The following is a 23,999-nucleotide window of genomic DNA, read 5'->3' as shown; positions in this document are numbered from 1 at the left end:
CACAGAGGTCGTCAAAAAGTGGCAACATCGTAGTGTCATCCCTTTTTTCTAATGCCGGCACTTGATATAGGCGAACGCGTTGGCCAACGCGTCTGCAGACGCGTTGGCCCAATGTGTAGAACGGGCGTTCGCGCGTTGGCCGTAGGTATTTAGACGTTGGCCGACGCATCTGCGAGCTTGCCGCGCGGGTCGGAAATGTCGGCAAAAGATCAAAGGACATTTGTCGCAAGCTTCGCGCTCCATCCACACATAGGCCGCGCGATCAGTTTGCCCGGAGTTATAATTATGATAATTATTATAATATGTAATAATTTTTGTATGTAATAATTTAATAAATAATAAGTAGGTAATAAAATAATTACTTATATTATTTTAATATTATAAAATATTATGTAAAAGTGAGTTTATTTCTTTGTTTGTTACGTTTTCTCGCCTTTTATTTATTTATTTCCAGAATACTCTTTAAAAACTTTTTCTTGTCCACATTTACAAAGTAATTATAAGCTGTGAATAAATAAACAGCTGCAGCTGTTAGCGACTAAACATCCATTTTGATCCGTCCGCACATTGGCGCGATCCAAAGCATACTGAACGACCTTCCTATGTGTGGATTACTCACAAACGCCGTTGCAAGCGCACTGCCAACGCGTCTGCAGACGCGTTGGCCAACGCGTTCGCCTATATCAAGAGCCGGCATAAGATTGATTTAAAAGGGATGACACTACGATGTTGCCACTTTCTTTTTTTGACAGACTATAAGTGCTGACTATGGAGTGTCAGATGGAGGAGAACTATCTCTGTATGTAAAAAGTGTCCGCTGAAATGCGTTAAATTAGGGTGGCGCTACAGTAGCAACAGGGTAAATTTTAAATCATTTAGGGCGGATTCGACCAAACTGGAGTAAAATTTTACTCAAGTATAACTGTATCCTAATCTAAGAGTAAGCTGGTTTTGCGTTTTTCCAACTTCTAATCCAAGAGTAAGGTAATTACACGGGAGTAAATATTTACACGGGCTATTTTGGTGGAGTAAATATTAAACTGAGAATAGTTGCACAACAGGGTGTCAAATGTCACGGTCGGCGTCATTGTGAACTATAATTGGCATTTTATTTCATACTCTTTGAGTAACTTGGTAAAATGCAAACGATAATATCCTAGAGTAAATTAAAGAAGTAAAATTATTCTCATGATAGTTATACTCGTGTAACTTCAAGTTTGGTCGAATCGGGCCTTAGCAGCTTTTATTTCAGCTATTTTAGGTATTTTAGTTATTTCAGTTATTTTTCAAAATATATTGGTATTAACCCAGTAATTCTGTGACTCGGCTATTCGGCGAACTTCAATTTATATTTTGTCACCAACGGCTACATTCATTCGATACCCTTTGCTGCATCTATCACCACTCTTGGAGGATTTTTCAACTGTTATTTACTGCGTACAGCTGGACACTTTTTCAAATATCCCCCATATAAGATAGTTCTCCTCCATCTACCCTCCCTGGACCCTGGAATGAATGTAGCCGTTGGTGACAAAATATATTAAAATATAACCTAAAATATCTGAAATAAAAGCTGCTAAATCATTTAAAATTTACCCTGTTGCTACTGTAGCACCACCCTAATTTAACGCATGTCACCGGACACTTTTTACATACAGTTCGACAAGGCTTTAATTGAATGTGTCAATGTCAGTCAATGTGCGCTGCTGGTAAAGGAGAACTGTCAAAAATTACGTTTTTGTATGATAGAAGTGTTAGTTCCTTTTCTTGCCACGTTCAAAAACAGCCTTGTCGAACTCTATGAGAGATAGTTCTCCTCCATCTACACTCTACACCATGGAAAAAGGATTATAGTATAGATGTAGTCTTAGCCCGTCATCGCGTGGCCATTTTGTGCTTATTTTCATACAAGTAGTGTGCGTTTATTTTCTTGAATATTTCTATTTGTCGATTATTTCGAAGCAGATTATGATGTTCGGGCCACACTAACGTTTAACGTCAATGCCCAACAACGCGACGATTATTGCGATAATTTTAACGCGTTAAAGTGGGTGGCTACACTTGAACGGTTAACGTTTAATGCCCAACGGCGTTGAAAACAGCGTTGATTTTACTTAACCGACTTCAAAAAAAGGAGGTTATCAATTCGATGCGTATGTATGTAATATTCCAGAACTGCCTAATTTTCGTATATCAGCGTCTGAACAAATGTGCCAAAATATTTCAAAAGTGTAGGTATTTATGTATGTAAGTATGTATGTATGTATGTTTTTATGTTTGTGTTCGCATATCTTTGGAACTGCCATTGTGATTTTAGTAAATCTTTTTTTCTTGTACTAGATATTGTTCAACTTAGGGAATAGTGCAAGTTGCATCAAAATTGGTTCAGTAGTTTTGGAGGTAGGGTGATTTAATTCTAAATAACGTACAATTTTGAAGTCGCTTTTATATTATATTATAATGTTAATTCATTTCTTCAAAAGGTAATAATTCTATTATTCGTCGTGAAGCATCACTTTGCATTCCACGTTTCTTGTTACTTTTGAGTTTCAGATCCCACAAACATGGTTCCTTTTGCAAAATCTCAAAATAAAGCAATTACTTTCTCGTTTTTAACTAGAGTGGAGTGAAGACTCCATAGCCGAAGTACGTATTTAAATTAAAAAACGTGCGATTTAAATGCAAACAAGTTTAAGCCAACACGTGTGATCCCGTCGGGCTCTCAACGCGCAGTGACGATACGTAGTGTGGCCGCTTCATCGCATTAATTCTCTTGTTAATCTCTTTGATGTACCGCCACTAGAGCTATCGCCAAACGGCAAACGGCATTGTAAACGCCGTTGAAAATTATCGCGTTAAATTGTGGCTGCACCTACGGCTAACGTCCAACAACGCGATAATTAACGGCGTTTGACGTTAGTGTGGCCCGAATATGATACAGGAAAGAAAGTCAATTAGTTCATGATATCGATTAACTATAGTTCAAGTGATGAGAATCCGTAAACACACGCAAAAAGCTATGCAATTTTTATAGCCAAATTATAATTTGATGTGACATTTTTAGCATTAATGCCTTATATAGCACAAATAAGGGATTAATAAACTTATAAATTATCTTTTTAGCTTACAAAAATACCGATTAAAAAGCCCAAAAAACGTTGTTCAAAACTTACGTATTTAATGTTAAAACCACGTGTTTGAGGCATTCTTTGACCATTTTTATGGTTTATTATTTAGCGGAACCACAAAACAATATCTAGCATTAAATGTTCACTAAAAACCTTTATTAACACTTTTATTACATGAAATATGCAGACCGACTCCTTTGTTATGTCCTAGTAAGTAGGACATAACATTACACGCTTTTGACGCTTATACACCGATATAAGGCTCTATCCAGTCTATAGTACCTCAATGCTCCATAATCTACGGGTAACAGTACCATAGACTAGAATAAACTGTCAAGTGTCAACCAAGTATCGACACTCAACAGCTGTCAGGTGCATGTCAGAATTCAGCGGGGTGCCATTTTGATTCTTGGACTCTTGGTTGCCATTGTAGAAAGTTTTGATAAAATTGAAATGAAATTTTTAAAGTTAAAACTAATTACAAATTACAATAAATTTAATCAAAAATATTTCTCAAAAATCTTTAGCTCTTTGTTAGTTGTTACAAAGATAAGTGTTGCTGTTTGCTAGACCATTTATTGTTGCCATCAACGTCGTAATCGATTGTTGCAATAAACATAAAATTTATTTTCATCCGTGTAGTGTTGCAAAGGTACGGTATTGTTATTCTTGAGAACCAAAATAAATACAGTAGTATATTTTGTCGTAATTACAAATAGTAATGCTAACATTTGCTTTTATATCGTATGAATATCACGATGAATATGTTAATTTTCTTTGACTATGTTTGTAAGTTTATGTAACATTGTAATATGCTTAAATTACTTATAACTTACTTAACAGATTTTATAAAATATTAAAAGATAGGTCTATTTAAAATAAATATTTTAAAAACAGTAGCCAAAAGCAGGATTTGCATATTGTATTAATTTTTCTATTCACACCTCAATGTAAATGTTATAAATTGTTTTTTCAGTTACAAAATGTCCAATGAAGAAGAATCTATACTGCCCAATGGATCTGAAGAGACTACCAGAGATTTCAAAGACGGTAATATTATATTGGGAACAGTGCCAGCTGTGTATTTTAAGAAAAAAAGTAAAATTAGAGTTAATCAATTAATTATAATTTATTGGTAAAGTACAGTATTCACCACATCAACTTTTTATTTCAGACCAACTACAAATTGTGGAATTGGCTCCGTATACAACAAACACAGAGGTATATTTTCTATAACATCTTTTATTATTATGCTATTCTTTCTATGCAACTACAATAATTATTAAAACTGTGTTTTGATTGCTTGCCAACTCAACATGAAAGAAAAAAATATTTAGTTTTTTCCAAAAAGGTAATTATAAATGTTGGCACACAGATTTGCTCGATGCACAGCTGAAGTTAACATCACTCTTTATAAAGCATATTGCCAGACATTTTACACGAGCAGTCTGTAGGCCAAATATACACAAAAGTCTTACAATGCCCTGCATATTCAGTACAACAACATCTTCAGGGCTTTGTTCCGGCTGCCTCACTTCTGTAGCCTGTAGTGCATCAGGTATGTTCGCAGATGCCAGTGTAGACGACTTTCATGCACCAATGAGGAAAAAAGTCGCCTCACTAGTAAACAGAATGCAGGGAGCTTAAACAAAGTCCTGAGAATGGTTAGTGAAAGCGTAGATTCAGTTTATCAAATTGTAAATTGTATAAATCTACTAACATAGTTTTTAAGTCAAATTGTTACTACACTTAACACTATGATCACTGGTCTGAAAATAAATGATTTTTTTTATTTTTATAAATTATAATATTATATGTATGGAAAAGTGTGATATAATATATTTTAGCAGTCCACAAGCGTTGTGGTAGCTGATAGTTCGGAGAACAGCAATGAAGGGCTCAAGTACATGCAGTTGGAGACCTCCAAGAACATGCTTGTTGATTATTTAAACTTATCATTTGTGAGGTGAGATTTTTATATACCATTTGTGACAGTAAATAGTAATGATTAATACTAATTACACTAGTCACTACATCCCTACTGTGGTTTGTCGCTATTTTATTATTAAAATGTCATGCCGTTTCTTTTATAAGTAACATACATTTCTATACTTGCTAGCTTATAAATTGTTGGAGTAGTAATATTATATTGCCTCTGAATGTTGCAGATGTGAAAACGGCCAAGAGGAGTATAGACTTGTGTCTAATGGTGACTCCTCCACGACTGTAACATGTGTGCTGGCAAATGACGATGGAGACATAGAAGGAGAAGGCAAGACAGAAGAATTCACTTATTTGCACATTATTGATAGTCTTTTATTATTATTTACTCTAACAAGAGCAACTGAATTTATTTATTATGAAAAGAAAGTAGCTACTTTATAAGAACTTATTGTGATAAACTGCCTGAATCTAACAAACAGTGTGATTTAAGATCACTTGAAATAGCAAAACAATATAGCAAGATGTCAACCCTGTGTAAAGTATGACTTTGTCATTTTACAGATCAAGAGAATAGCGAGGCTTATGTTATGGTGGAGGGAGAGGAGGGTCCTCTAGTGTTCTTACAGTCCACACTGCAGCAGGCCAACACACAACCTAAACCCGAGAAGAAGCCACAGGTAAGTAAATAATATCAGTTTTTTTACCTGACTATGAAGTCAAAAGAAAAAGTGGTAGGCAGCAGTCTGTGTATTTGCATCCACCATGTGCCAACCCTATTACGATTTTAATGACTGAGGTGTATATTTGTAATAATGATACTTGTTAGTTGTTCCCATATCTTAATTCCATTTAATTTCCCTATCTTTTACATTTTGAAGACCTTCATCCAAATACAGATAAACAATATACCTAACGGACGTTCCCAATATTTGATCTATCTCTGGTTTTGCCCTACTAGAGATAGGAATAGCTCACAATTGACATAAAATATATGTCTCTAATGTGAGCTATTCCTATCTCTAGTAGGGCAAAACCAGAGATAGATCAAATATTGGGAATGGCCGTTATATGGCAAGATTGCTGAGTTAATAATTGTTTTATTTTCCAGAACAAAGCCTTGACGCCAGCAGAAATTTTGGAGAAGGCAAAAGCATTACAGAAAGTAAAGTAAGTTTTCGTATTCTCTGATTGGGTACTATAACTTAGATGATAGATACCTATATATTTTGTAAAGTTATTATATAAATTGATTCTGTAAATCAGACTAGTTAAACTTAATTAATATTTGTCAAATAATCTGTTAAAGAAGATGCCTAAAGTCCCTTTTATTCTTTTTGCCTAAAATGGAATGAAAGGGCTAGAATAATCATTAATATGATCAATCGCAAATTTGTCTGAAAATGGCATGTCCTTTACCCTGACTAAAAGCAAAAATTAGGGATAAGGTAAATAGGATTACATGACATTAAAATGGCTATGTGGCATGTGCCCCCTAGGGGTCGTAAAGTAAATAGAAAAAATCTTGACTGTATTGTGTGGGGTATTAAATGAAAGAGCTTTGTTAAATAATATACATCTCGGGATAAAGCTTTTTAAACTACTTTATAGATATAATATGTAGTCGTTATATAGTTTCTCTAAGTACATAGTTGTATTGTCGCCAGAGCCCACCTATTAAACCCGACGGTGAAGCGCGGTCCGGGGCGGCGGCGCAAGTCGGACCTGCCCCCGCCGCACGAGCTGCTCACGTCGCCGCAGTTCAAGCTGTACCTCTACTCGTGCAAGTTCTGCTCCTTCCGGTGCAACGCTATCAAGGAGTTGACAGCTCACAAGGTATATTTTTGTATAAGTTCGCTTATTGCGTTATTTTTTACACACTTTTATTAGGTCAGGCTGTAGTATGTAACGGAATCTTTGAGCTGTCTGAGCACGATTTTTACCTATCTCCAGTAGTCTAAATTAATTCGAAACTTTGCATACGTATTACGAGCCAATGACAATGCAATAATTTGTTGAAATTTTTGAAAATAAAGTGTGTTTTTTAACTTTTAATCTTTTATAATATTCTGCGTAGTTTAGGTGAAGGTTGTCAGCGGACGACATGAAACAATCGAAGGCGAAGAGTCGCGGCGGCACAACCGGTTTCTATGGTGTTGTATAAAATTCCCTGCGTAGTCAGCGACATTAAAGTTCTTAGCGGGCCCCTAGACGTACATACATATTGAACAATATTTTATTGAACTACTTATTTGATAATAAGATTGAAAGGCGGGCGCATTCAATATTACTCCTAGACGGTCAATAATATAATATTGCACAATAAAATTTATGGTCTAGAGTCTAGACTATAGGGGTCCACTTATACAAATTCATTCAAATCAGACGCGTCATCGCGAAACGTCGTCTGCGATTGCTTCGTATCGTCTGCTGCCAACCTGCCAACCATCACCTTTGACCAGACATGAGTTGGACAAAAGGACAAAAGTAACGGGGAATAAGGGAAGGTAAAAGGGGAATGCCCATTTCAGGCCCACAGTGGACAGCTGTCTTAAGCTGTTTAACGTAATTAATTATTATTGTTTTGTAGATAACTCATTTGCAATCTATATTTCTATAAATATAGATTGCAAATGATGCCTACGCATTAATATAAAATACTTTTTATCAATCAACCAGCTCAGTGAAGGTTAACCTATGGTGGTATTTCACTAATAAAGCACTCCCTAGACGGTAATTCAGCATGACATGCATCTACGTGACAGTTTTAATTTGCATTACATGCCGATCGCAAAACGATCATGCGTGCATGTAATGCACATATTGCATGACGAAAAATTAAAGAACTTGTCAATCAATGTACAGCACGTAGTTTGCATGTTATTCACATCAATCAATACAATAGCTTTGTCCACACTGTGCCTTTTTCTGTTCGTCAAGGGCATGAGTTATAGCGCAGTCAACAGCGAACGTGAGGCATGCCCGCGACGCAAGCCCTCTGACCGTATCCAAAAAACAAAAATGACAAGGCGTTGCGTTTGTTGACCCATGCGATTATTGAATGCGCCAAAACGAAAGTTGAATGAAAGAAGATGACGAAAATTGAAGGCGAAAGCGCATAGTGTGGACATAGCTAATAAACGATAATGTGTGCATAATAGCACGTAACGCATGTAATGCTGAATTATCGTCTATTTTGAGCTTAAGCTTAATTTCAGCAACGTCTGATCGTCGTCGATCGTCTCTAACAGCTTGTTAAAATCTTTAATTCATATAAAAACAAAAGAAATAACGTGATATAATTCGTGCGTTAATACTAGTATTTAGTGAAATTGAGGCTAAATGTTGTAGTAATAAGTGAAGCTCATATGATTTCCCCAGGCGGCGGAGCACGGTGGGGGGCGGTGGTCGCGGGGCGGCGGCGGTGGCGGTGGTGGCGGCGGCGGCGGCGGCGGGCGCGGCTCCGCCACTGTCATGCTGCAGTGCGCGCGCTGCCCCTTCCGCGGACACTCACACTCACAGGTACCATGAAATTGATTCATAGGTAGTTGACAGACCTACGTCATTTGGTCCGATTATGGCTTAAGAGCGCCTTCACATTACGTCGCATGTAATGTGAAGGCAGCCTTAATCAGACCGCAACGCGACGCGTAGATACGCGTAGATGCGTTTCTAATTTCTATTTCGACGACAGCTCGACTAGGCTTTATAATATGAACGTGGCGAAAAAAGGAACCAACGCTGCCATCATACAAAAACGTAATTTTTGACAGTTCTCCTCAACCAGCAGCGCTCCCGCCCACATTTAAGGGCGTTTATTGCGTTGAGCGTGTGCCCGTCGCGGGCGGCCGCGCCTTGCGTCCGCCTGCGTCTCAACGCAGCGCTGTTCTATGGGATGACTGATTTGACAGATTTGCTAGACGTTTCACGCAATTGAATGTGATATTTACAGTGTACAAACGTTCTCTGTGAAAATACAAGGTGCAAACTAAACTACCTACCATTTGATCGTGATTATGTATGGAAAATTTATTTTAGCGTCTACTCTTTCTTGACAGACTGTACACGCTGCGAACCGCGAAAAAGCGTGTGCTGCACAGTTTAAAAACATCTTAGAGATTTTTTTAATGGGAGTTCATCAAGTCAATAGAGTTGTGGGGTTCTCAGTCTCAACAGTTGATGCGTTATGTAGCATCTAGTATCCATTTATCTATCTATTTACGGTTCGAAAAGTACGTTTGAATACAAAGCCATTTCTACTTGTCCCTTTTATTTGTACCCGTTGTGGCTTAGTTACTTAACGCCTTTAACGACAACGGTATGGGCTAACTGCCTACTTACCGCTAAATTGCTATACTTCTTGGTAGAATCTCAATTAGTTTCTACTTTAATAGGTAATAGTAGTAATTCATAAAACATGAAATAACAAGCGTTAAAATTTTTACTAATTAATAATTATTATTTTGATTTCAGCTCATGAGGCATGTAAAGGAAAAGCATTTAGAAAGTACGTGTAAGTATTAGTCTTGTTTTTAACTAAAATGGCCGAACGTCGCTAACAGTAGCGAGTTGTATTGTGACGTAATTTTTTCCGTCACGGTAAAATAGGAAAGCAAAATGTATAAAATCGTATGCAGACGCTTTTAATTTAACTTCATTGGAACGGCAAAGGCCTGTAAAAACTTGAAACGTCCCCGGTACCCTACCCTACAGTCGTGCCGTACCACGGCCGATTAAAAGAGCGACTTTACTGTCTTAATGCACCGCACTATGAACCGCTGTTCGCAAGTTATTTTTGCCACCTACTGACATTGTCTATAAAAATACCAAATTACATTTAAAGTTAATTAACATTCTCTAACATACCGATGGGGGGCAGGGGGGGCAGCTGCCCCCCCCCCCCCCTGGATCATGTTGACATCCCTACTAAGTATATAATATCTAGTACTTTTATCTATAAAAATTAAGAAAACGAATTTTTGCCATTTGTTTGCAATACAATATTTTTTTTACAACTAAAAATTATTAATATTTCATTCTTTATAAACATCTAGCTTATGAAAAATCTGATTTGCCCCCCGCCCTGCCCCTGAACCTGGGTAATTTGCCCCCCCTGGTACCAGAACCTGGGTAATTCCCCCCCCCGGCCCAGAACCTGGATACGCCCATGTTCTCTAATATCATCATAGTGACGTGAACAGAATTACATAATATTATTATGAAGTAATACATTCTCTAAAAATATTAATTTCAGATTCGCAAGATCTCCTAGACTCGAACCCCGAGGTGGACACAGCCGACGTGCTCGTCTGCGGCGCGTGCGGGTACGAGTCACAGTCCAAGATCACATTTAAGAAGCACATAGAGGATATACACGGAGCCATCTCATGTTAGCCAAAAGACTGTGCCGCTAGCTTATGAAAGTATTATGTAAGGATGTTGGGTTTTAAAATAGTGTAAAGTCCTCGTTAAAGTCGTTTGAAGAACGTTATTTTTTAAACCTAAAAAAATTGTGTTGCGGCCCGCCGCTCGTGACACCAAGATCAAAACATGTTTGTGGCCCGTGTGAAAAAAAGATTGGGGACCACTGGTCTAGACTCCAGAGACCGTCTTATAGAAAGGGTTGAGTGTTACATTAACAAAATAATATGTCATTTCGTTCCTATAATTTGTTATTACTTATTAATTATTACTATTTCTATCCAAGTCATGCTTAGGGGTTGTCATTTGTAATAAGCAGGCAGTGTCCTCGGTCATGAAGTAACTTTGCCAAAAAATATTATCATTTCAATCAACTGTGAGAGGTAAATGGCCTTTACAGCCCTGAAAAGCGTAAACTAATTTAATTGTGTATTTCTTTTTAACCATTTTTTTCTCTCAAAACTTCTGTACATAAGTTACTACTTATCTAATCATATTAAGCGAACAAAAATTACTTTAGGCTTCTTACAGACGAACGGCACGTGTCGCCGGCAGTCGGCGGCAGGGGGCCTACCACGACCTTTCCTAAAACGATCATGTTTCCAGAACACTTTGTTGTCAGATTACAATAACATTACCATACTCACTTTTTAAATAAAATTTTACTAAAAACAGTAAAAAATGCAAAACATTGTTAAATCCGCTGTGAAATATCAACTTTTTTAAGATCGCTAGCTTGACGTTAAAGTAATATTGCATATCTGTCAAACCTTGTCGCTTAGTAGAGGTAGTGGTACCACCTAAAGGTAAGCGTCCACAGGTCGGTATAGTACGCAACGGACGTCTTGCGTCACACGGATAATTTTTTTACAGTACGTCCGCTGAATCGGCAGCGTACGGATTACCGACTAGCCTAGTAAATGAATGCTCAAAAGGGGGTGTGGATGAAAAAGTCGAAAGCAGAAATTTTGACTTAGGAACTTTGTTTGGACTAATTTGAAGATAAACATACTGGTTAGTCGGTAATCCGTTGGAGATACAGTGGACATACAGTGGATACAGTCGACTGCCGCCGACGTGTGCCGCCGACACGTGCCGTACGTCTGTAAACGCTCTTAGGCGACGTACTTCAATCTTTAACTAATACAATAATATTCTTATCTGACATTTATCATTTTATATTCTAAAGTTATTTGTTTTAACAAAGCTTGAGTGAAGTATGTAGAATAATTATTAAACTGCCCATTCACGGTATAGATCGGTTTGTACGAAAACTGAGCATTTAAGCATTTCGTTGTCTGTTAAAATAAAATTTATAGGAAAAGTACAAATCACAATATACGTGCATTGTCGTCAGAAACTCGTCAGCATATTGTAAATACTGCCAGTGTGTATACAATATACATATATAGTGCGTACAACCTAATTTTGATGCAGAGCAGTACAGATCTAAACTCCACATTGAAAACACAAATGCAGGAACAGTCCAAGAAATCATGAATAAGCGTTCCAACAGTTATAAATCTGTATAGAACATTTGAGTTGACATTATGTATTAGGCACAACTAGGTTAATTTATATTAACTAATTGTATTTTAAGTGAATATTTAATTGCGTAGTTTTGTTAATAAGAAAAATAAAGTGATAAATAAATTTAAAGCCGTTTTAATCCCTGTTGGCTATTCAAAACGTTAAAACACCGCGATCATATTATTTCTTAATTATCTGCAATCATCGTTTTACAATATAATCGTATAATATACAGAGTAGACAGAACTAAGAGTGGGTTGCACCAACTTACTTCAACTATAACTACAATGCAAAATGTCAAACCTTTGGTAAGTAAAAGATGGACGCCATATTTAACCATAACCTTGAGCTTGACAAGGTTTTAAATGCACGTGGCGAAAAAAACAAACTAACACTGTCATCATACAAAAACGCCATTTTTGACAGTTCTCCTTTACCAGCAGCGCCCCCGCCCACGTTCATTTTAAGCCTTGTCGGACCAGCTGTCATCTGTCAAAGTTAAGGTTAAAGTTAAACTTAGCCTTAACTATAACCATAACTTTAACCACGCCTCTGGTGCAACCCACCTTAAGGCTGTTTACTCTGTCGTCTGTGTCGATTCTTTACAAAAAAATTTAAATGGTTTCAATTACTGAAGCAATTTATAAAACAATAAATAAATATATATTTATTATATGTATGTATTATAGTCTATTCTATTAAGTATATACACACACATACCTTGTATATATATATATATATATATATATATATAACAAAAATAAGTGATAATACTTTAGGGTGTGTATGTGTTCCTTATAGAGAGTTCACTGTGAAAGTAGCAGCGCTGAAAGACCAATTTTTTTTTCACTTTTGTACGGGGAAAGTCGTGACGTTCGGGCGCTCGCCCATACAAAAGTGAAAAAAAAATCTGGTCTTTCAACTGTCAAAAAAAAGTGTCCATGGCTTGATGGACTACAATTATTAATTAAAATTTATAATATTATTTCAATTATCCTTGGTGCGAAAAATCTAAATAATAAAATAACAAAAAAAGGATATGGACGAACAGTCCATAGACGGCCCCCATTTTAATAAAAAAAAAAAATTACTGAAGCAATTTTGTATTTTGAATTACTTCCACAGGTTACATACCCAGGGAAGTCAAATAAGAATTCAATTTTGTAAATTTCAAAAATCATGAATCAAATCAGTAAAATACAAACTACAGTATAGTATACCAATGATCATTAAATTTTATTAAAATTATTCATTACATTACATTATTAAAATTACTCTTACTGTAAAGTATTAAGGGCATTTCCTCTCGAGCTGGCCTTTCCCTCCCTCATCGTACTCCTGCGACGAGATCCACATCTGTTGGAACGATCCGATCGACGCCAGTATGGAACCACCTGCAAATATTATCAATGAAGAATAGTTAAAAATAATCATTATTCTCAACAAAATTGAGATAATGTAAACTCTTGTCTACTAAGCAGATTATTAGCTAAAAATTGATTTGTCCCCTGGACACAATATTAAATATGAATCTAAACATATTAATTATTAATACTATGTATTTCTTTCTGTTCATCATCAACATAACAGAGTAGTTTTTATTACGTAAACTTGTAGAGATCTCACGAGATCAATGAATTGCTGCCCATCAAAATTGCGAGAAACTTCAACCTTCATATCCAACCTTCTGCGAAAAATATAGCCTACCGATCCACGCCGCGAACACAACGTCGGCCGAGCGTCAGATAGGGGCCAAGTCAATTATTAAGAAGGTTTTTATAAAGCTTACCGATCCACGCCGCGAATCTCCTTTCCATGGGCGACGGCGCGGCGGTGGTCTTCAGGCGGTGTGAGGAGGGCGCGCGCGCCGCTAACTCGCGGTTGAGGCGCTCCGGCCAGCCGCCCGCGCAGGCCCCGCCCCCGCACATCACTACCCCCGCCCATAACGCCGGCCGAGCGTCCGCGTCGCACGCGCCCGCCGCCGCGCACGCTGTAGACATTATAATTTATATAATCACTACATAGTATAGAACAAAGCTGTAGCGCGCTGCCTGACTTTATCATGATAATGTTACTAGGCCGAATACACTCTTTTGAAAATAAATGACGGGAATACACCGCCACAAAATTTTACTCAATTTTTCTTGTAGCCAGTAAAGTATATCCGTTATTTGAAACTTGAAAGTCAATGCTTTTCTAACTAATAGGTACTTGTCTCGTTTACTGACTTTCATTAACACTCATATTAAAATGGCAATATATTGCCATGCCATAAACTCAATGAGTGACTATTTTGTAGGATGTATTGAACTTTAGACGCCATATTATATTGTATTCTTTCCATACACCTTAACTTATGTTTCATTAAATAATGCCGTCTCACCTAAATGCGGCGCGCCCAGCGTCTGCTCGAACAGGCACTCGGTGAGTTTGAAGCGCTCGGGGCCGAAGTCCTGGTGGTAGCCGCCGGGGAACTCGTAGTGCACGCCCGGCACTGACGCCGCCGTGCGCTCGTCAAACGGAGATTCAGATATCTGCCAAAGTTGAATAAATTATATTCGAATGCCAATAACTCGGAATATAAAAAACTTGAGAGGAGTCAAGGGACGAACGAAGTTGCTTTCTATGAGAGAGAGAGAGACAGACGGAGAAACACGCGCACACCGCACGGCTTACGATCATAGCAAAAAGTGCTGTTAAAAGTTGTAACAACACTTTTTGCTATAATTCATAATTTTTTTCCGTCTAGCCCCCTTTCGCAACGCACGATAAGGAACTTCGTTCCAAAAATATGACAATTCAATATTGATTATAAAAATAATTATTAATTTATACCCTAGTGTATGACGCCCGCAACTCCGTTGCGTCGAAATTCATTTGTCGCGCGGGAGCCGCAAGTTTTTCCGCAACTATAGGTCAGTTAACTAAAGCACGTTCACAGTACTCACACTTATGCAATTTCACTATACAGTATGTTTAAAAACTAATGATTTTGCAGGTAGACAAGAGTCCCGAACGCTGGCCGCGCGCCGATCACACGTGACTGACTAATAACACCACGCTGTATTTATAAACAATAGCAAAACAATAACTGTCCCCTTCACGCTCATAAGAAAGAGCGGGCAGACTTTACATGATGCGTATGCAGTACGACGTCACGCCGCGCGCTTATTCACAGACACTACACAAGCGCAATGGGTAAATGTGTTGAACGTGCCAAATTTAGTTAACTGACTTGTAATTCTTCTTAAAGTATCATCTGTCAAACTACTTACGAATCTTACTAAATTTATTTGAAAGTTTAGCAGTTTCAGTGTACCTGTTGGGGCTGTTGGCAGGCAGACATTTTCACAATAATAATTAAAAGAGTTATGAATGTAATGCCTGTGGGGTTACTGATTTTTGGACAATAATCCTTGCTTAGATGTTTCTTCACTAGTGAAGTGAATCAATATTTTATTATTTTGTTCACATCTGAACAAAATAATAAAATATAAATATACCTGTGCTACACAGTGACAGAAGTCCTCATACTGTCTCTTCAACATGTACTGCTGCCATGACTGTGTCAGACCTGCGGGTAATGTCTTCAGTGTGTAGCGAGCCCTCTCTCTTTCTCTTATTACTTCTTTACTCTGTAATAAATACACACAATTTTATTGTACAAAATTAATTCATAATGAGTATTTATACAAACTTATAAATGTATAATCAATGTCCACCTCCGAGGAATGGAACAGAATGGAAGCGACAATGTGAGAAAAATGGCAATGGAGAATTCTCGAGAATTCCTTGTTCGTATTTAAGTTATTATGTACAGTTAAAGGGAGGTTATTCCTAAATTAGCAGGTCGATGTCTGTCAGTGCGAATATCGACGTAAATGACATTAAAATAACATTCATATCAGCGCGCCTTGTACAGTGGCGGTTACGACGCTCGCCGCGTCCATGATAGGGCGAAATAGGAGAAAAAACCTTTTTATTTAGATAAAAAATAGTATAACTAAACATGTATCCGTACATTTCCCTGTAAAATTTTAATAGTAATCGAACTATCCAAATTATCTTTTGATTGAGTCCCTGTAAGTCCTATAAAACTCAAAATGTTTTTAAAATCGAGGTTGTTTCGGATTTTTTTTGTATCGAGTAAAATTATCTGTATTGTGTTTCTAACCATAAAAGTCACTAGTAGTTAAAAGATGTATCTATACATGTATATATTTTTCAGTTTTTTTAATGACGCTTTCTTTAAAAATTACTCATTCTAGAAACGTGAATTTGGAATAACCTAGCCTTAAGTTGTAAAAAGTCGCTTCCATTCCATTCCGCGTTGGTATTAATTGAACCTATTATAAAAGTATTTAGAATTACCTGTATACTGTAGATAGGCAGCATGGGTATGTGCATGTTGTTGAGCATGTGTTTGGCCTGGGCTGCCAAATGGTCTCCTCCGATGGGAGACCTGACTGCTGCACTGACTAGCGCATAGCTGAAATAAAAAATGTGGTTTTAAAAATGTATAGACATACATTTTTAAATATCTAAAACCAGATGTTCCGCGCGGCTTTGCCCGCGTAATTTAGGAATTTCACGGAAACCGTAATTTTTTCGCAAAAATAGCCTATGTCTCTTCACGTTCTTCATGTGTGCCAAATAACATAAAAATTGCTCCACTATTTCATAACATAATAAGCAATTTCAATTAACTTCCCCCGTTTTTTCCACATTTTCCTATATTTTTTTGCTCCTATTAGTCTAAAGCTACAATTCCGTGCATCGCGACAGTCGTAAGCCGCGCGCGGCCTACGACTGTCATCGGCCGCACGCGTCAGTCAAAGTAGCCGCGCGCGGCTCACGACAGTCGTAGGCCGCGCGCGGCTTACGACTGTCGCGATGCACGGAATTGTACCTTTAGCGTGATAAAATATAGCCTATAGTCTTCCTCGATAAATGGGCTATCTAACACTGAAGGAATTTTTCAAATCGGACCATTAGTTCCTGAGATTAGCATGTTCAAACAAACTCTTCCGCTTTATAATATTAGTATAGATAATAAGCATCCTTAGTCTGCATAATATTGTTTACTCAATATTGTCTATACTAGTGATGTAACGAATGTTGGATTTTTCACATTCGCGAATGCGAATGCGATTGCGAATATTTATCTTCAAAATTCGCAAATGCGAATGCGAATATTTTAAAATCTAAAAAAAAGCGCGCGTAAAATGTTCGACAGGTTTGACGTTTCGTGTCGGCCATCTTTAAATTGAACATAGCCGAACCGATATTGCTTATAGTCTGTCAAGAAAGTGAAGAAATTAAAAAGTGGCAACATCGTAGTGTCACCCCTTTTTTCTTAGATTGATTTGAAAGGGAAGACACTACGATGTTGCCACTTTTTAATTTCTTCACTTTTTTGACAGACTATAAGGTGCATTGGGGTAACTTCGGAAGAAAAAAAAAATGGGGATATTCCGAAAATGGCAAATAATTACCAAACAGAAAGTAATTTTGAGCTCTGGCTACATTAACCGAGACGCCAATTTAATCACCTCCCCCACTTCCTTTCCCTCGAGCCGTCAGCCGGCAGTGTTTGTGCGCTAAGTTCATTTTTTCGCGCCAAGTGCAATTTTATGATTTTTTTGGGATTATCGAAATTACCCCGTATTGTTTTACACAGAAATTAGGTAAGTTACGTAATATTTTGTTTGTTTTAAAGAAGCTTTGACGTTTTTTGCTTTCCTAAGAATAGGTTCTGTTGCTCTAGCTATGATTTTTAATAAACATTCGAAATAACCCCAGTGGGGTAAATTTGTTAACGAAATTTCCCCAAAAATTTTTTCATAGTCTTTTGCAGGGGTGCGCAACATAATATAATATTCCGATTTGATGGTCCTAAAATATGGATTGTTCTATTTGTAGGACAAGGTTACTCTTGAATTATATAACTATTAACCTATCATTATACAAAAAACAGCTTGTTAGGGTACCGTTTTAGGCGTTTTAGTTCACTAATCAACAAAACTTAGTTGACTACGGAACCCTAAAACGCAACCCTAACCAGCTGATTTTCTGTATATTGATAGGTTAATAGTTCTATCTCTGTTAGCTACCACTTTCGTTGGCTTTTTTATTGTTCTTATTCTATTTATTTCTTTGCTCCAAATGTTGAGGACATCTGCATCCCCGATGGGGTAATTTCGAAAATTTTTCGGTACAAAAATTAGTTTGGTGTCTTCTATGGCTTGTATGCACAATGTGTTGTGTTATAGGTAACAATATATACAAATTCGTCTTCTAAACTTGAAACAATGACACAATATACTCACTCTTCCAAAAACTTTACGAGATTGCCCCAATGCACCTTAATTGAATGAATTTAGTCACAAAAAGTTCATTCTAAAAGTTTTATTTTGTTTTGAGGTTAGTTTTATGTTTCAAGTAATTGTTTAGTTTTTTAGTAAATAGAAATTGTAAACTTTATTTAAAAATGATAGTAAAGTAATAATATACTACTAAATGAATGCAAACCTTACATAGTATACCAACAAGGCTGATTAATGTTAGATTTGATAAGATCTCTGAAATTATTTTTTCATAAATGACTAATGAGGCTTTAATTAAGAATGTAGAAGTATGATTTAATAAAAAAATCTAAGTGTTATCTATTGTATTATTATATTATTTCAAATGCATGCATATAATAATTTCCTTTTTGATTATTAAAACATTCGCTAAATATTCGCATAATTTTTGCGAATGCGAATATTGAAAAATACGCGGATATTCGCGAATGCGAATGCGAATATCCGTTACATCACTAGTCTATACCAGGGGTCACCAAATGGCGGACCGCGGTCTGCATCCAGACCATCCTGCACCCATTGCGTGCGGACCAAGCATTTTCAAAGATGAACTTAGTTAAAAATAAATTTCGGTCTCAACTTACTGCTGAACATTTCCAGGATTTAATGTCAATAGCTTGCACCAATTTCATTCCAAACAAGCAAAAAAATTGACACTTTTCTCATTAATATTATGTAAATAAATATTTTTATTACAAAATGTTATTTCATTTCCTAAAATGGACCCTAACGAAACTAATTGGTTGGTCTAAAAATTGAACCAACATCCAACAATTATTTTTTTAAATTTCAAAAGAATAGCAAATGAAGGTTTAATTACCCATCTACAACTGGCACGGCTGAGGTCTGACTTGCACCAGCATCAATAACAAGTGCTGTTGATTTCCCATTAGCAAATGCAGCCAGAACTGCATTTTTGACAAGGAAGAAGGCGGGAGCTTGATATTTCTCAAAGAGTAGTTCGGCCAGCTTCTCTCTGGCAGGTCTTGTGGTCCACACAGCTTCTGTGAAAAGTGCTGGATGGTGTTCTGAGGGTGACCTGATGACCTAGAATTATAATTAGTGGCATAAATGTAAAGTTATATCTAGTTGATCTCATAACCAAAGAAATTCTAACTCAGCTACCTAAAAAAGCCCTCGTGTTTATCACCGTCTTAATAAATGGTATAATGCGGGTCCAACATTTCCCTGATTTGTGGAAGGTATCTATTATAACCATGATCCACAAACCAGGAAAACCACCTGAGGATGTCACATCTTACAGACCTATAAGCCTAATGCCAATATTATCCAAGGTATTAGAAAAGATTCTTCTTCGTAGACTAGAACCTATATTAAAATCTGAAGGTATAATACCCAACCACCAGTTTGGTTTTAGATCCCAACATTCAACCATTGAACAAGTGCATCGTTTCTGCGAAAAGATAAGAAAGTCGCTTGAAGCCAAGGAGTATTGTTCAGCTGTGTTTCTGGATATCCAACAGGCGTTTGATAAAGTATGGCACAAAGGCCTTTTATATAAAATCAAAAAGTACTTACCTCACAGTGTATACCTACTCTTGAAATCATACCTCTCCAGCCGCATTTTTCAAGTCCGCGAGGAAGGTGAGACATCAGACTTCATGGAAATCCTTGCGGGAATACCACAGGGATCCGTGCTGGGCCCATATCTATACAAGTAATAATTGCAACTTTCGCTGACGACACTGCTATACTAGCCAGTAACAAAAACCCAGAAGAAGCATCTTCAGAAAACCCTCGACAAGGTGAGCGAATGGCTTGAAAAATGGCGCATCAAAGCCAGTGCATCAAAATCCGTTCACGTAACTTACACACTGAGGAAAGGTAACTGCGGCCCTGTAAAAATGGGAAATAATACCCTACCACAAAGTGACTCTGTCCGATACCTTGGACTACATCTAGACAGAAGGCTTACCTGGAAAAACCACATCAAAAAGAAACGAGATGAATTGAACTACCGATATAAGTCAATACACTGGCTGCTTGGACGAAGTTCAAAACTGTCAATCGAAAACAAGCTATTGATATATAAGGCCATTCTCAAACCCATATGGACCTACGACATAGAACTATGGGGGAGTGCATGCAACTCCAGCATTGCCATCCTGCAAAGACTACAGAACACTATCTTGAAAAGCATAGCTAATGCGCCAAGGTTTATCACCAATGCTGAGATACACGAAAAACTGAATATAAGAACAGTAAAAGAGGAAATAAAACACGCCTCTACCTCCTATAACCACCAACTTGAAAACCACCCTAATGACTTGGCTAACCAATTATTGAATATCACCTACAATAAACGGTTGAAGCGCTCTGATATACAAAACCTAAAAGACCGCTGGTAAAACTGAAAAGTGTCTATTACTGGGGAGAGACTTAAAATGACAAACCATGACACAACACATTTGCTTATAGTCAAGAGACTGATCGCAAATTAAATCAGAAAAAAAAAATCTAGTTGAACACTAAACAATTATTATACTAAACAATTATTAATATACATAAATAATTATTGAAATTATTTAATTGAGATAAAATTGTGATTACTATTAGAAAATTGGATAATATAGGTTGACAAGGGTTACATAATATCAACCAATATATATTATTCCTATTTTTAACCGACTTCCAAAAAGGAGGAGGTTATATGTTCGGCTGTGGAGATATTTTTTTTTAATTTTTATTTTTCTTGCTTAAGTTTTGCTTTAAATATTAGTTATGAAACAAGCCCATAAATGCTGAAACTAAAAATATTTAGATTTCTTACTTTGGTGTAGCAGTAATCCAGCATCTTCTCAAATAGATCCCAGTTGTCTACTTGTCCATCTTTCATGTATGTTTGTACTTCCATGCCTGGCCGCGGCACATGTAACTCTGTGACATCTATGTAATATCGGAGATCTCCCGTTTTTGTTGCTGTGGACATTTATGTTTTATTACTTTAATGCTAAGTACTCACATACGGTTTTACTTGATCGAGCAATCATGTTGGGCAAGCTTGGGCTTTCGTCCACACATTCAGCATTACTCTATCGTGTTAGCTCGCCGTTCAGTATTCACCGAACCATTCAAGCCAAAAAATGTCTGTACAACTAAGGAGAAGGCCACTCAAAGTCACATCCACACGCTTGAGTAAAGCTCGACGGCTCGCGTCAAGTAAGTTCGAAGGAAACATTGAGCCTGTTCGATGCAAACCTTCGAACTGTGAGTTTTGCGGTCCACACTGTGGTTTTTGCTTGATTTGGAGTAAAACTATCAAGTAAAATCGTATGTGAGTACTTAGCATTGGATATATTATATTTCATTGATTGATTCCTGCTGATAACTCCTGCACTTTCCACATACTACCTATTATGTATGGATCTACTATAATTGCTAAGCATTGTTTGTATACATATTTATTTACTGATAAAGTTATGTAATTAAAAGATAATACGAAGGAGTAAAATTCTCCATAAAATCGGTAAAAAATATCGATAATAGGACTACGAATGTATGAGATGAACGTGCAAGCAACAAGTATGTAAACCAAGCTCACCAGACTGTGTAACATTTCCATCTGGGACTTTTTCTTCACTCTCCGGTATGTGTGTAGCTGGACCCACGCCTATAACAGCGGGAATATCGGCTTTTGGAGTATCCTCCTGAGCGTAACCAACGCGCAAACTGTGATGACCGGGATCGAAAACCAAAGCTCCTATCTCATCGCCACCGTACAACATACCGTTAGGGCCACTCATTCTAAATAAATATTACGTAAAATTAGTCAAAATCTCAAGTTTCATACAGTAATTCTATAGTAATTAATATTTTTTTACGAATGTAATTTACAAACAACGAACTGTCAATTTTGATTATTTTTGACATTTACTTGACATGCCGGCGTTGCTTCAAACTTTTTTTATGTAACAAAATTTGTATGCTTAAACATCAAGAATACACGTACGAATACATAAGACACAGAATACAATTACTCGAGCCGGCCCACACGGCGCGTTGCGTCAGCGTTGTGTCGACGCAGCGCTGCCGTTGCGTTGTTTTATAAATGTCGCAGCCGACTGGTTTAAATAGCCGTTCAATCAAACAGCTACCCTTCGACTGAACAACGCCATTTAATCACACGGCTATACGTCGTTTAGCCGACTTGTTGACTACAACTTCAACACTACAGCTAAACGACACTTAGCCAACTGGTTCAATGACAAATTAACTAGGGCGACTAGCTTAATATGTAATTTGGGAGAATAGGAAAACTTTTTGTATTTTATTGAAAGATTATTCTCGGATTAAGTTTAAGGGGTGACTAAAAGCTTAATGCAATAAGTAAAAATAAAAAATTCTGACGCTCGCCGGCTGCTGCCACAGCACAGTCACAGTTCTAACCTAACCTTCTTTTGGACTTTCTGGATTGTGTTTGTTTTTGTTTTGACGTGGGGCTGTGCCCCCCGAACCCCCCTTTCGGGAGGGCTGCGTCTTGCGCTCGAACACTTGTAACTTTTATTAACTACTTCATTTCCGAAAAACAACCACAAACACCAACAAACACCTGCTAGTTGACGCCATATTGTAAATAAAACGCACCTAGCGCCGCAGCGGTGCGCGCAGAACTACTTTAATTAGACGGCGGCTAATTAAGGCTCAGCTGTAGTGTTGAACGTTTTGAGCGACTGAAATATTCAATATAAAAGCTAGCTGTTTGATTGAACGGCTATTTAAGCCAGTCGGCTGCGACATAAACATACAAATAAGTACCTAATAATCAAGGTGTTCACACGGCACGCTGCGTCGTCGCATCGGCCAACGCACACAATATGACGGAAAGCACTCAGCAGCCCCCGAGACGAAGCGGGTGTTTCCGGTTTCGTAATAACGCTGGTCGCTGCGATAGCCCAGCGCCCGTGTGGCCGGCTATGCGTCAAAATGTTTGCGTTGCAACGACGCAACGCAACGCAACGCGCCGTGTGGGCTGGCTCCCATATGCATGATGCAGTGCAGTGCGTTTCTGGTGCAGAAGGTCGGCTACATAATCGTGATGAATTATTTTATTCTGTCCTTAGTCGCAAACAAATTGGTATGATGGTTGATAAAACCATATCATACCAATTTATTTGCGATGAATCATAACCATATCAAAACGATCGGTTAGAATTTCACAACTGATTTGTAAGTTTGAATTATTGACTGCACTGGGATTACTTTTGAGAATAGGTTATAGGACTAAAAAGACTTGATTTCTGATGCAATGTATTTATTTTAAATGGCTAGACACATAAATGGCTAAACATCGAAACACAATAATAAATAATTATTAAGTGCTATTTTTAATTAGGTACCTACATAATTATAAAAGCTGTATTCTAACATATTATAGCTGATAAGACGTATCGTGAGTTCTATTATACTTAAGTACAATTTTGCGACGAACAATTTTCTTTGGGTATTTTTTATTTTTATGTTGTTACCGATTTTTATAGTCATTAAATTACACAAAAATTAATTTATTGACCATCACACGCAATAAAAGCTACAGAAAAGGATTAATGTAGGTATATCACCTAACTATACCTAGGTACTTATTCACGTAGGAACA

General features: G+C 37.3%; 2 protein-coding genes across 2 annotated transcripts; one reads left to right on the top strand and one right to left on the bottom strand.

The window, feature by feature from the left end:
• The first annotated feature begins 3,485 nt into the window (after window positions 1-3,485).
• Window positions 3,486-11,049, top strand: LOC121735064. Its single transcript, XM_042125732.1, has 11 exons — window positions 3,486-3,500; window positions 4,105-4,178; window positions 4,303-4,349; window positions 4,976-5,094; window positions 5,297-5,400; window positions 5,634-5,749; window positions 6,181-6,239; window positions 6,737-6,905; window positions 8,451-8,591; window positions 9,543-9,582; window positions 10,324-11,049. The coding sequence occupies exons 2-11, from the start codon at window positions 4,112-4,114 to the stop codon at window positions 10,461-10,463; spliced, it is 1,002 nt and encodes a 333-aa protein (XP_041981666.1). The 5' UTR covers window positions 3,486-3,500; window positions 4,105-4,111; the 3' UTR covers window positions 10,464-11,049.
• A 2,203-nt stretch (window positions 11,050-13,252) lies between these two features.
• Window positions 13,253-22,246, bottom strand: LOC121735053 (actin-like protein 6A). The gene is made up of 8 exons (XM_042125723.1): window positions 21,948-22,246; window positions 21,177-21,325; window positions 19,206-19,432; window positions 16,392-16,509; window positions 15,524-15,655; window positions 14,404-14,554; window positions 13,810-14,010; window positions 13,253-13,414 (listed from the first exon to the last, which is right to left on the bottom strand). Exons 1-8 carry the CDS (start codon window positions 22,147-22,149, stop codon window positions 13,311-13,313), a joined length of 1,284 nt encoding a protein of 427 aa, XP_041981657.1. The 5' UTR covers window positions 22,150-22,246; the 3' UTR covers window positions 13,253-13,310.
• Window positions 22,247-23,999: the final 1,753 nt, after the last annotated feature.

The sequence above is a fragment of the Aricia agestis genome, chromosome 2 (assembly GCF_905147365.1).
Source record: "Aricia agestis chromosome 2, ilAriAges1.1, whole genome shotgun sequence".
NCBI lineage: Eukaryota > Metazoa > Arthropoda > Insecta > Lepidoptera > Lycaenidae > Aricia > Aricia agestis.
This window is presented reverse-complemented; position numbering and strand designations above follow the sequence as displayed.